The sequence below is a fragment of the Kryptolebias marmoratus genome, linkage group LG15 (assembly GCF_001649575.2).
Source record: "Kryptolebias marmoratus isolate JLee-2015 linkage group LG15, ASM164957v2, whole genome shotgun sequence".
Taxonomy (NCBI): domain Eukaryota; kingdom Metazoa; phylum Chordata; class Actinopteri; order Cyprinodontiformes; family Rivulidae; genus Kryptolebias; species Kryptolebias marmoratus.
In genome coordinates, this window is record NC_051444.1 from 19051824 (window position 1) to 19063871 (window position 12048).

The following is a 12048-nucleotide window of genomic DNA, read 5'->3' on the forward strand; positions in this document are numbered from 1 at the left end:
ACTCACTCACTCACTCACTCACTCACTCACTCACTCACTCACTCACTCACTCACTCACTCACTCACTCACTCACTCACTCACTCACTCACTCACACACACATTTTTTCCAGTTCATTTATTTTTCAGGGTTTGTTTCAGTATAAATGTCACCACAACAAAGCAAAGAAAATGAGTGGCGGACAAATTGTGCATAAAAATCAACTAATTAACTACTACATATTGTAACTAATAAATGCAGATGGAAGTGAGAAAAAGCTAAAGATGTACATGCAAATGAACATTTGTAATCCATCTGTTTGGACTCAACAGTTTTCATTAGTTCCAGTGTGTTTTTTTCCAGTGCTGGCAGAATCAGACCAATCAAACTGGTGCATCATGCAGCAGAACAGTGGTCCTCACGTTAATCTTTCTCTTCTCTCTCTATCTTTCTTGTTCACAGGGTCCCATAGAGAATGATGTTGTGATTCATGTGTCCCTGATAGCTGAGAGCCAGAGGTAATCAGTGTGTGTGTGTGTGTGTGTGTGTGTATGTCTGTCTGTCTGTCTATATCCTATATGTACGTTCTCACAGGCTATAAAGGGAGGTTATTTTCTGCTTCTCTCTCCTACTCAGCTCTGTAATTGTGGTGAGCTCAGCCTGACCTCCACCATCATCTGTCACTCTTTTCAGTGTGGGCTTGTGTGTGTGTGTGTGGACACCTGGATACCTGAGTAGGAGTATGTGTGTGTTTGTGTTAAATAGGGTTAAATGACTGTCAAGCTTGTCAACCTCCAGATGCAATTAACACTGTTGATAAGGTCCTTATTAGGACTTCTGCAATATCATCATTATCAATATTATCATCATCATCATCTCACAGCAGTCTGCTCTACTGCATACACTGTGACTCTCTTACTGCTGTATAAAACCTTTGTAACTTGTACAATTTTGCATTTAGACAGATTTGCACATTTTATGTTTATTAACATAAGTAATAATTACCATTATAGTAGGAGAGATCGATTAAACACAGATAGTGTTAAAACTCTAGATCTCCTGTTACAGTGATTCTCAATCTCTTGCATTAAAAAGCACAGAGGCTGTCCATGTTTTACACATGATACATTAAAAAGATCATCAAAACTCCAACCCATGTCCAACCCACCTGAATTGTGCTGTGGGAGTCTCCAGCCTGTCTGAGGAGCGCTATAGTTGGATTTTGACACCTGCATGAAGCTCTCATCTGACAGAAAACATCTGATAATCAATAAACTGGTCCTAATTTGGCAGGATGATGTGGGTGAAGGTGGGCAGCAAAATAATGTGCATCTCCAGTGATGCAGTTTTGCAAGCTGAGCACACACATAATCAAGCTCCATTTTTAAAGACTGATGGAGCAAAACACAGTCACATGACTCACTGGTCACTTGGTCTCAAACAGTCAGGACTGAGTAAGACTGCAACGGAAATGTTGCTTACTTTCCTTGCAATTTTCCAGCAATTTTGAGTCGCCAATTGGTTTTCCAACAGTCCAACCCAGTGAGATATCACCTTTACAGAAATGTCAAACATAAGCAATAAGTCAGATTTAAATGTCCAATGGATCTCTGTTTGTGTCTTCATGCACCAATCTGAAACATCCATCAAGAGAAAGTTAATTCCCATTTTATCCACATTTACATGTACTTATCAAAGGAATCCTGCGTGATGCACTTTTTATATTTCTGTTGTACCTCAGGTAGGTAGGAGGAATTCTGCTCTGTAATTGTTGATTTAGAGTGAAAGAGCCAGAATAACAATGCTGTAAGATTTGGAATGTGAAAGGACTTAAACTGCCCAAACACAAAGTTCCAGGTCTTATTCTGTAATATGTACATGTGGGTGTCTTTAGCTTCTTTATCCATTGTCAGTAAACCAGGCATAACAAGATGCCCCCTGGATCTTCTGTTCTTATGGGCTGAAAAGTATCTCTGCAGTTTTGCCTCATGAGGGCATCTTAAACAGTCCAAGTCAGTTGGTTTTAATGCTGTGGCTGATGTAGTTGTTTCACCTATCCACCCCTTCCACCAATCCACCTGTCCTAATGCATATTTAATCTGAAGTTTAAAGCCAGTCTGTCCTGTGATTTATTGTCATTGTTACTAATATGTTTAGGTTGTTGAATATTTTAAAAGCACACAAACCGAGAAATCTTGATAAATATGGACATGTAGATGTAGATGAGGGGCTTGTAGATAAATCTAATTAGTACTTTGTCCAGTAGTTTAGGAGTAATATATTGATGTGGTAAATAAAACACAGTGGACTGTATTTGTGTTTCTTTGTGTGTTTGTAGACTGCAAGTCTTTTTGAACACCTATGGAATTCAGACCCAGACGCCCCAGCAAGTCGAGCCCATTCAGATCTGGCCACAGAAGGAGCTGGTCAAGGTAAGAATACTCAACCCCACTCCTTTCTACTATCCTTCTGTTCCTACTTTACATGTTTGCAAAGCTCATTTTTGAAAACTAACCCCCAAAAAGTTCATTTTAATCATTTTATGCCTAACCTCTGTGGCCTTTCTTTTTCAGAGGCTGTTTACATGATAGACACTCATTGCTTCAAGTCTGTATTGACAGAAAAAATAGAGAATATTAGCAAACTATAGATAATATGTGGACAGAGACATTTTTTATAAAGTTTCTTGAAACAGAAGGACACTTCAGGCATTCCTTTTTATGGTGGAGTGAAAACTGGAAGAACTGAGAACAAATCAACTTTCTACTTACATAGAGTATTGTTTCTCATAACTGAGTGTGTAAACTTATTTATTCACCAAAGTCATCTTTATAGTAAAAAAGAATGATTTATTGCTCTGTTTTTAAGCATTTAGGATATATATTTTTTGAGTTTGTATAAAGACACATTTGTTTTTATGTATGACAGGAACATTAATGTTTTTTGAGCAATCAATTGCATGCAAAAAAAACATTAACAATAATTATCTCTGATGAGTTAAATTTGACATTTAGAAAATGCTGCCAAAACATCTCTCTACAAGCTTTAAGTGGTTCACATCAGTACATATTAAACATTACTGGATTATGCAATAAATTGCTGTATTAGTTGCTGCTGAATAAATGAATAGTTTGTAACATAGATATCATTGTCCAGAATATTACAAAATAAAATTGTTTAATCAGTCTTAACATTTTGATAAACAACTCAGAGATATATTTTTTATTTCATTTCTTTTTTTAACTCAATTTTTAACTTGGAATAAAAACAAAGATCAAATGTGTCTGGCAAATGGCATTCAACCTGGATTAGGTAATCACAATAAACCAAGGTTGTTATAATAGCTTATTTTTACCTTTTATGTAGCATTTGAGAACATCTGGTTGTAGAGCAGCACACAGTGCATGTGTGTAATCCAGTGTTTCAGATAGGGCCTTATTGTAAACATTCTTTTAGACCATAGATGGTCTTTGCAGGATCTTGATGAGGTCTTCAAACACATATTAAAAATGCAGTGGACTCTGCTTTAGGAAAGATGGGTGGTCATAGGTCCACAGTGATTTTAAGGATGCACAAATGTTCCACAGAGTGGTTATGATGGTTTTCCATCATGGTGGCAACATATCAGGGTCCTGGGTAGAGCATGGGGGTGCCTGATGGCAGCAATAGCACCATATCCATGATGTGCTCACTCCAGGATGGCTTGGTCATTGAGAGTTTGAACGCTTAGGCTATGACCAAAATTGTGACAAGGTGGTGGAAACAACCCAAGGCAGACTTGATACCCATAGCTGCATCTTGATACAGTTTGAGGCAATCATGTGGGCATAGAGTGGTGAAGGTAGAGCGTGTGGGGAATCAGGGGAGCCTCTTGGAGTTGCAGAAAAGCTAGACATATCTATTAAGATCATAGCAGTGTGATAATTGCCTTCCCACTGCAGGAGGTTTTTCAAACCTGCAGCAATCCAGACATGTTCTAATAGGTCGTGTGGGTTGTGTGGAGCAAAGATAGTCCATTATCTAGTGTGAAGTTGGCTTAAACACGTTCACCAGCATTAAAAAGTGCTCAACAGACATGATTTGCGTCACCTTTTTGTGCTAATAAAGTCAAAATAAATAAATATTTAGAGGAATACGGTAGATTACTGTTCTGTTGGAATACTTTTAACAAGTAATAAAGTACAATCAGACGTTGGGGGTTTGGGTGATGGAACTACGCACACAGCTGTTAAGCACAACAAAGATGTCTCATCTTGATCAGTGCTTTAAAGAAACTCCACTTTTTCCCATTCATTATTCATTAAATATCAAAATAGTTGCAATTAAACTTATTCACTGTATCTACTTTCTGTTTACTCCTGCTTCCCAGTTCTTAAAGTATAAAACAATGACCTGTTATCCTTTAAATACAGATACAATATTTTTGTGCATCCTTCACTCTATGGGTGGAAATCCAAACCCTTGATTCACCATTCAGTCCGTTAGAGCCATAACTGGTCACTCCCAGTTTGAGGGAACAATCTCGTTGATGGTCACTCTAAACATTTTCTAACTGCAGACTTTTTTTCACTCTGTGTTTCGCAGCACCGACTCCTACCTTAATTTAGGTGCCTATCCTCATCTTTGAAAAAGACAGTTCCTAGAGTTTCTTGTTTGCCTTCAAATAACTGAAAATAAAATTGAGGGAGGAATAAAGTAATGAAGTTTTGATCCCACTCCAGCAACTACACAAATCAATCTGACAGTCCGCTAGTTGACTTTTCAGCAGTTATTTATCAATATCCCAATCGCTCTTGCCTCAGTTCATTTGCTTGTCAAACCAACAGTTCGTTCCTCCTAAGATTTACCTCTTGATTGCCCCATCACTCACTGCATGGTTGCAGTGACGTTGAAGTAACTTATTAGCCAAAAAGTGATCGCTCAAGTTGATTGATCAGCATAATAGTTAAGCTGTCAGTGTGGCAAATTGAAGATGCATGGAGCTGAATGTTTTACAGATTTATTTTTCAAAAGGCTGCAGTTCTAGGAGTTCTGTTAGAGATGAAGGATATTTTGTACAACTCTAATCAGCTTTGCAATCCACTTTTTAGATTTAAAATTGACTTGATATTTAGGAGAGAAACAAGGAGATTGGTAGTTAAATGCTCATTCTGAACACCCGGGGCTGTGTGGGATTGTCTTTATTAATACAGCAAAAAACTAGGTAATAACAAAAGCAAAACCTACAGATAATGAAAATATTCCAATGAGAGAAAATTGGATGTTGCATGTCTGTGTGCAAATGCATTCAAGAAGCTATTTAGGTCCAGCTCAGATTGCTATTTTCGTCCTGTTTTGCTGTGTTTCTTTCATCGTTTGCAGATTACACCGTTTGTACTGTCATATCATGACACCAAGCACTGCTTCTTCTGCAGTTTCTGCTTCACTCCCATCATATTCGTCACTCAAATCCTCGTTTTGCCCGTAGATACTGTCCCTCATCTGCATGTCTGCTGTTTGAAGTCTACCATCTCAATGTCATCTGTCTCTCCTCTGTCATACCTGTCACTCAAACTCTTGTCTCCTCCCCAGCCTCCATTCCTCATCTGTCATGTCAGTTATGTTGCGTCTGTTCTCCACACCACTTTCTATAAACAACCATTTTCTCCTGTCATGTCGTCTCCCTCTGCTCAGCTTCTTTTTTTTCTAAAGATCTCTCTGCTTCCGTCTCTTCCCTAATGTGTCCATCCCATTCGCTTCTCTAACCCCATTCTCGCCTCTAGGCCTACGTCCCGCCCCACCCCCATTATGCCTACAACATCAAACAACTCAGTCTCCCTTGTCTGTCATCTGCCTTTGAACTGTCATACCTGTTCCTTCCTCTCCCCTCTGCGTCTCTCTGCCGTGTGGCAGATTGAATATGGAATTGTGAGTCAGAGCGGACACTGTGCTGAATATTTAATCTGAAGCCCAGACAGTCGTTTCTTCCTTGACAGAATCTGTTTATCTCGGAGTCACCACCATCTCGATTGCTGCGGGCTGCATTTGCTCATCTCACCTCCATTCCTGCTGCCGTTTGATTGTGTTGACAACAGCTGCTTGACGACGGGAGAGTGGCAATTACATTTGCAATGTGATATTCCCACACATAAACCCTGAAGCTTATCCCCTTCTACATAACACTTTTGACTAGAATAACCTTCCTTTTAGCTGTTTCATGCCCCGTAGATGATGGGAATGTCACTATGAATGAAAAGCAAGATTCTTGTTGATTATCGTCACGTGCTAAATGTTACAGATTCTTGTTCATCCACATAAGACCCTGAAGAGATGGAAACAACAAACTAATTTTAGTAGCAAACTGTTGCAACTCTTTGGAAAATGCTGTGCTCAGGCAGCCAAGGCATTTTTCATTTATTGGTTTTCGAAGTCGCTGACCACACTCCGCTTCCGATCCCTGTTGTTGACCTACTGTCTATGGCTTTACATCAGCCGTGCTGTAATACAGCCACTGTAAAACATTGTGATGAAATGTGCCAAAGTGTCTGGGGTATAGAAGACATGAAAGATGCCACCACAGCAAACCTGCCAAGATTCACAGGCCAGGCAGCGAGAGCTATAATCAGAGAAGCAACCAAGGGACTAAAGATAACCCTGATGGAGCTGGGCGGCTTTTCTGCAGAGATGGGAGGATTTGTCCGTAGGACCACTATATAAGCTGCTCAGAGCTGGCCTTCATAGAAGAGTGGCAGGGAAAAACATTGCTTAAAGAAAAAAAAAAAAGATGGAAAGAAATTTATTTCCTAAATACAGTATGTAGAAGAAGGTCAGATGAGACTGGCTTGATTGGCCATCAAGGATGACACCATGTCTTAGGCAGGTCTACAACCTCTTATCATGCTGAAAACATCATCCCTACAGCCAAGCATGGAAGTGGCAGCATCATGCTGTGGGGTTGTTTTTAATCAGCAAGGACTGGGAAACTGATCGGAGTTAAAGAAAAGATGAAGTGGAGCAAAATACAGAAAACTTCTTGAGAGGCATCAATTGGAGTTTTCCAAAGATTTGAGACTGAGATGGAGGTTCACCTTCCAGCAGGAGAACCTGAAGCACACTGCTGATGCAACACTCCAGTAGTGCAGGGAGAAACTGTTCAATGTCCTGGAATGGTCCAGTCAAACCCTAGACCCCAGTCCAACTGTGAATCTCCTGTATGATTTAAAGGTTGGTGTACGCCCATCCAACTTGGAGGAACTACAAAAAATTGTTATGAAGAATGGATAAAAATCCCAGTAGGGTGAATACAGATGCACATGTCATTTTTCATTTTTACACTTTCTAGATTTATTTAAAACAAGTTATTTGACCAATTTCACTACAGTCATTACATATAATCAAAATAAAATCCAAATAAATTTCAGATTGCAAGGCAACAAAAGAAGAAAGAATACCAGCAGGGGTAAATAGTTTTGCAGCCCATTATAGCAAGATGTTTTTTTTAAAAGATTAGACACATCTTGATGAATACCATTTTTCTACTCCTTGTTGTTTACAATGAATAAAATTGTCCTCTTCATATTTCGTTGGCAAAGAAATAATCTTTCTGACATTCCAGAGATAGGGACACATTTTTCTTTTTTTAACAGAGGCTGCAGCAAGTCTTCTGTGGCTGTATTTATTAAAATCAGGTGGTTATCACTAAAAATTACATTTTTATTGGAGCTAAATCTCTTTTTGTCTGACTACAAATCAACTCAGTGGTACCACTTGATCTTGGGGGATGGGGAAGCAAACTTATGCATTGAAAGGATTTTATGTGGTAGGGATTAGAGTCTCAGATCCAGAGTTTATTCCTGGATTTGTGTGGTGCCCTCTGTATCATATTGAGCTGTTGAACTCTGACACATACGCACAAGTCCCTCTGGATGTCAGCATCTGTTGAAAAAGCAAATCTGCTGTGCGTTTAGTGATTTCGAAAGGAACTTTCACACTATTCATGACTCCAAACCCAGCAGGCATAAACATGTTTATGGAAACGCCTATCTGAAATTAAAAAACCGTCCCTGTGTTGAATATAAGTTTTGTCAGTAAATTGTTGCTCTTTCCACACTCCCCATCCATCACACAAGTGTAAAATACAGCTTTAAAGTCTGATTTTGTATTACCTGTTACTGCCTGCCTGGCTAGCTGTTTGTGCTTTGGTCAGTGGAAATGTGAGGGGATGAAAGGATGCTTTGATAAGCTGCTAGTGTGTTCATTCATTGGTATTCTGTACACAGAAAGTATTGAACGCAGAGGTTCTTCAAACCTCCCACTGTTTTTTTTTCTCTTTTTCTCTGGTCTGCTTCATGCCTGTGAAGAAAATGGTTTTTAAGCTTTCATGTTCTTAATTCTCTCCCTAATGTTATGCCTTATTTATGTTAACAAAAATTATATACTTTTTCACTCTTTTATAATTTTTTTTTTCTTGCTAGATCAATTCTTAAGTGTTTATCTGTACCCGTTCAAAGCAGTGTGGACGCACACAGGAGTGGCAGAGCACCACCTTTTGGTCAGCTTCATTTGTTGCACTCGCTTTAAGTTGTATAAATGAGAGAGGGAGGCCTTGATTGGCTCATTTCCTGGCTGGTCACTTGCATGTGGGAGCATTTAAATAATTTTAATCAAGTTGTTATAATGAAGACCTTAAGATATGAGAAAGCACCTTTTAATAGTTTCATACTCAAACTTGGAAATCAGATATTTCTCTGTTCTCAAACTCAGAGGAGAGAAAGCAGTGTTCACTTCATATGTCTTTGCATCGTAGAATCCATTGTAGCTGATCAGCTGGAGTTCCCTTTTAGAAATTAATTTCAGCGACTGAAAAAGGAGAAGGCCATAATCTTTTTCCTTGTTCTGCTCCGGTGAACAGCTGAGCCCATTGTTATAAGCTGCTAACAGCTGCTATACTCTCAAAACCTCTCAAAATGGTCTCTGTCTTTCTGTTTAATCATGCAGCAGTGTGACTAAATTTACAGTTAGTGGGGAAAAAAAAACCATTTCTGTTACGGTTCTATGTTTTTTCTGATTTTCACTGTAAGCCTAAACTTCTTCTTCAAACACTGTTAGAGTTCAGCATCAATGCCAAACCGTCCTCCTACATGCTGGACACCCTGCTCTGCTGAGGTTAACATTTTCAGCTCAGAAACTCACTTTATAACCCAGAACTGACTCTTGAGTTTTCAGCTTATAGTAGCTCCAGGACCAGGTGCAGTCTTGAAATAGTTAATCTGAATTCATGAAACTACAGTATTCTGTGCTTCGGAGGGGATAAGATTACAGTACACTGAGAACAGATTACACATTTGTACGCAGGAACCAGGACTAAAATAATGACGTTCCTCTCTCGCTTAATCTTTAGTTTTTGTAGATGTGAAAGTTGGATTGAAGCGTTTCATTGAGTGGGAAATGTGGTGCTGTACTCAAGAGGAACGAACGTTGGATCCCTTGTGCGGTTTTCAAACTTTTTGCCTTCCGGTTGTAGCAAAGGTTTCTATTATAAAAGTGTTGAGAAAAGAGATGGATTCTGAAAAGATTTGGGAATTTTGTCCAAATGGAATTTCAAAACATCCAAACCTAAAACCTGTTTGCTGTTCACAATCACTGAAGAAGGTTCAGTGCTGAACAACATTTGTGAAAATGTGCTGGAGGTGACTGTTGATGATTTGACTTAGATTTTTTTTTGCATTATTTGAAATTTTATGTTTTAAACATACACATAACGTATAATAAAAATAAAATAAATATATCCAAAGTGCAGGAACAGAGGTCAGAAGATTAGAAGTTCATATCAAGATTCGTTTCATTATTTTCTTGTTTTAGGCTTGCTCTTTTTTTTTGTATGTTTTTTTTCTCAAATGTATTTTAGATCATTTTATCACTGAGAAACAACAATGAGACAATACTGCCAGTTAAAAAAAAACTTCTACTTTGTAGCTCCTTTGAGGGAAAAACCTTTTGAAACCTAAGTGATAAAACTTGAAATGGTAATGTAACCAGTGCTTAAACAACCAACAATATTCAGATATCCATGTCATTGTTTTATTTTAAAAAGTATTCAAGAGGTCAGTAAAGTTCAGTAGCAAAACGAGAAATTTGTAAGGTGTTTTTATAAGAGTGAAGGGGTGCCTTTTTTTACTCTCCAAATCCAGTTTTCTCCACTTTTTAATTTTATTTTATTTTGTCCAAGATAATACTGTGACATCAGCAGTGTGTTTTTTTTATGTATAACAAAAACATCTGGCAAAACCACAGTTAAGAAAAAAAAATCAATGCTCAAATCAATTTCCCTGAAAGGTTTTCAGAAATAGGCGATTTTATTTTATGGCTATAAAATGCTGTCAGCCTGTTAATGCTGTAAAGAACATGATCATTAACGTGGTAATTATCCATCTATGCAATAAAGATGAGTGAAGTGCAACCCACACACTTCTTACACCAGGAATAATTTCTTATTTTGCATTCCTATGTAATTTGGATCTTTGTCAAGTCAAAAAAGAGACATCAGTGATGGTGAGAGGTTGATGCCTTTTTGACCCAATAAAAATCCAAGTGGGATCAAAATGAAACTTCATAAATTATTTTTGTGATAAGGCGTTTGTTTCTTCATTTCTCTTTATTGAAAGTCTCTGCAGCCCTGTGCCTTTATTTATCCATGTGCTCTTCACGTAACCTATTTTCATTCAATTATTCAACTATTACCGTTTGGTGGTTTCAGCTCAGCATTAAATGCTATCTGACTGGGAAACAGTTTGACAAACTGAGCTCTCTGGACCTGAGGATTATAAAACTACGTCACAAACAGACCAAAAGACAGCTTAGATTGACAGTTGCTCATTTTCCACACGGGAGCTCTACACCCCCAGGGTTGCTTTCTAAGCCTGCTTCTGTTCCCTCTGTGCATACATGACTATACCCAGCTCTGAAGGAAATTCTATTGTGAAGTTTTCTATCGCTGCTGGCAGATGACTAACCATGTTGAGACTTCATGTTGGTGGAAAATAGTCTTGTAGTATGTTGCACAAAGTTTAATGTGTTGCTTAGAGTCATCAACACCAAATAGATGACTGTTGATTTTACAGTAAAATAATATTTTACAGTCCTGTCTACAACAGGTTTGGGTTGTCAGGTATCAGGGTGACTTAAATATCTCTCCTGCTTCCTTCCAAGTACATTTAGAAAAAAAAAAAAAACTAAACTTACCCCAGAAAAAGATCAATGTAAAATTATGTGGAGAGACAACAGAGGGCATCCTGGGAAAATGTTACATACATGGGATGAAGCAGTAAGAATCTGTAGTGAACGTTTATTAAAAGCTGTCAACAGTGATGTCTCTTAGGTGAGCCAAGTCAAGAAAGTTTTTGACACTACAACCATATACGGGTGAAACAGTACATAGTGAAACATTCCTTCAGGACAATAGTGCTACTTATAAAATAATATAGACAATACAGAATTTTAAAAAAGACAAGATTGCAGGTCATCTATGCTAAGCTTTTGAGAGGAAACTGTGACACAGTCTGACACTGAGGGCCTGAATTCTTTGGTATCTCATTCCAGGATGGCAAAAGGGTAAACAGTTTGAGTGAGGAGTGACTGGGGTCCTTCACAATACTGGTGACTTTATGGTATGGCCTTGTGTGTGGTAAAGGTCTGCAATAGATGAGAAAGAGACTCCACTGAACTCTTTAGCTGTTCTCACACTCTGCTGTAGTAAGGTAATCTGATACTGTGCAGCTTTTATACAAGACATTGATGCACCTACCTAAACATTCGAAACTACAGTTTTAAAGACTTTGGTGATTGAATTGCAGCTTTGGGACGCCTCTGTTATTTGATAGAATAATTCAAAATGAGGGTTTGATAAATTAAACTACTCTTGTGTAGGCTCACTTCTGACTGATAAGTTGCATATACAGGTGCTGGTCATAAAATTAGAATATCATGAAAAAGTAGATTGATTTCAGTAATTCCATTTAAAAAGTGAAACTTGTATATTATATTCATACATTACATACAAACTCATATATTTCAAATGTTTATTTCGTTTAAT

The 12048-nt window shown here is 38.1% G+C and overlaps 1 protein-coding gene across 3 annotated transcripts in view; it reads left to right on the forward strand.

Annotated features, from left to right (window-relative positions):
* The window catches only part of phkb (phosphorylase kinase, beta), a 103510-nt gene that overhangs the window by 74878 nt on the left and 16584 nt on the right, over positions 1 to 12048 (forward strand). For all 3 annotated transcript variants that reach the window (XM_017425886.3, XM_017425885.2, XM_017425884.2), the window contains 2 exons: positions 441 to 496; positions 2317 to 2410. In XM_017425886.3, the coding sequence (XP_017281375.1) occupies positions 441 to 496; positions 2317 to 2410 (150 nt within the window). The remainder of the gene's footprint in view (positions 1 to 440; positions 497 to 2316; positions 2411 to 12048) is intronic.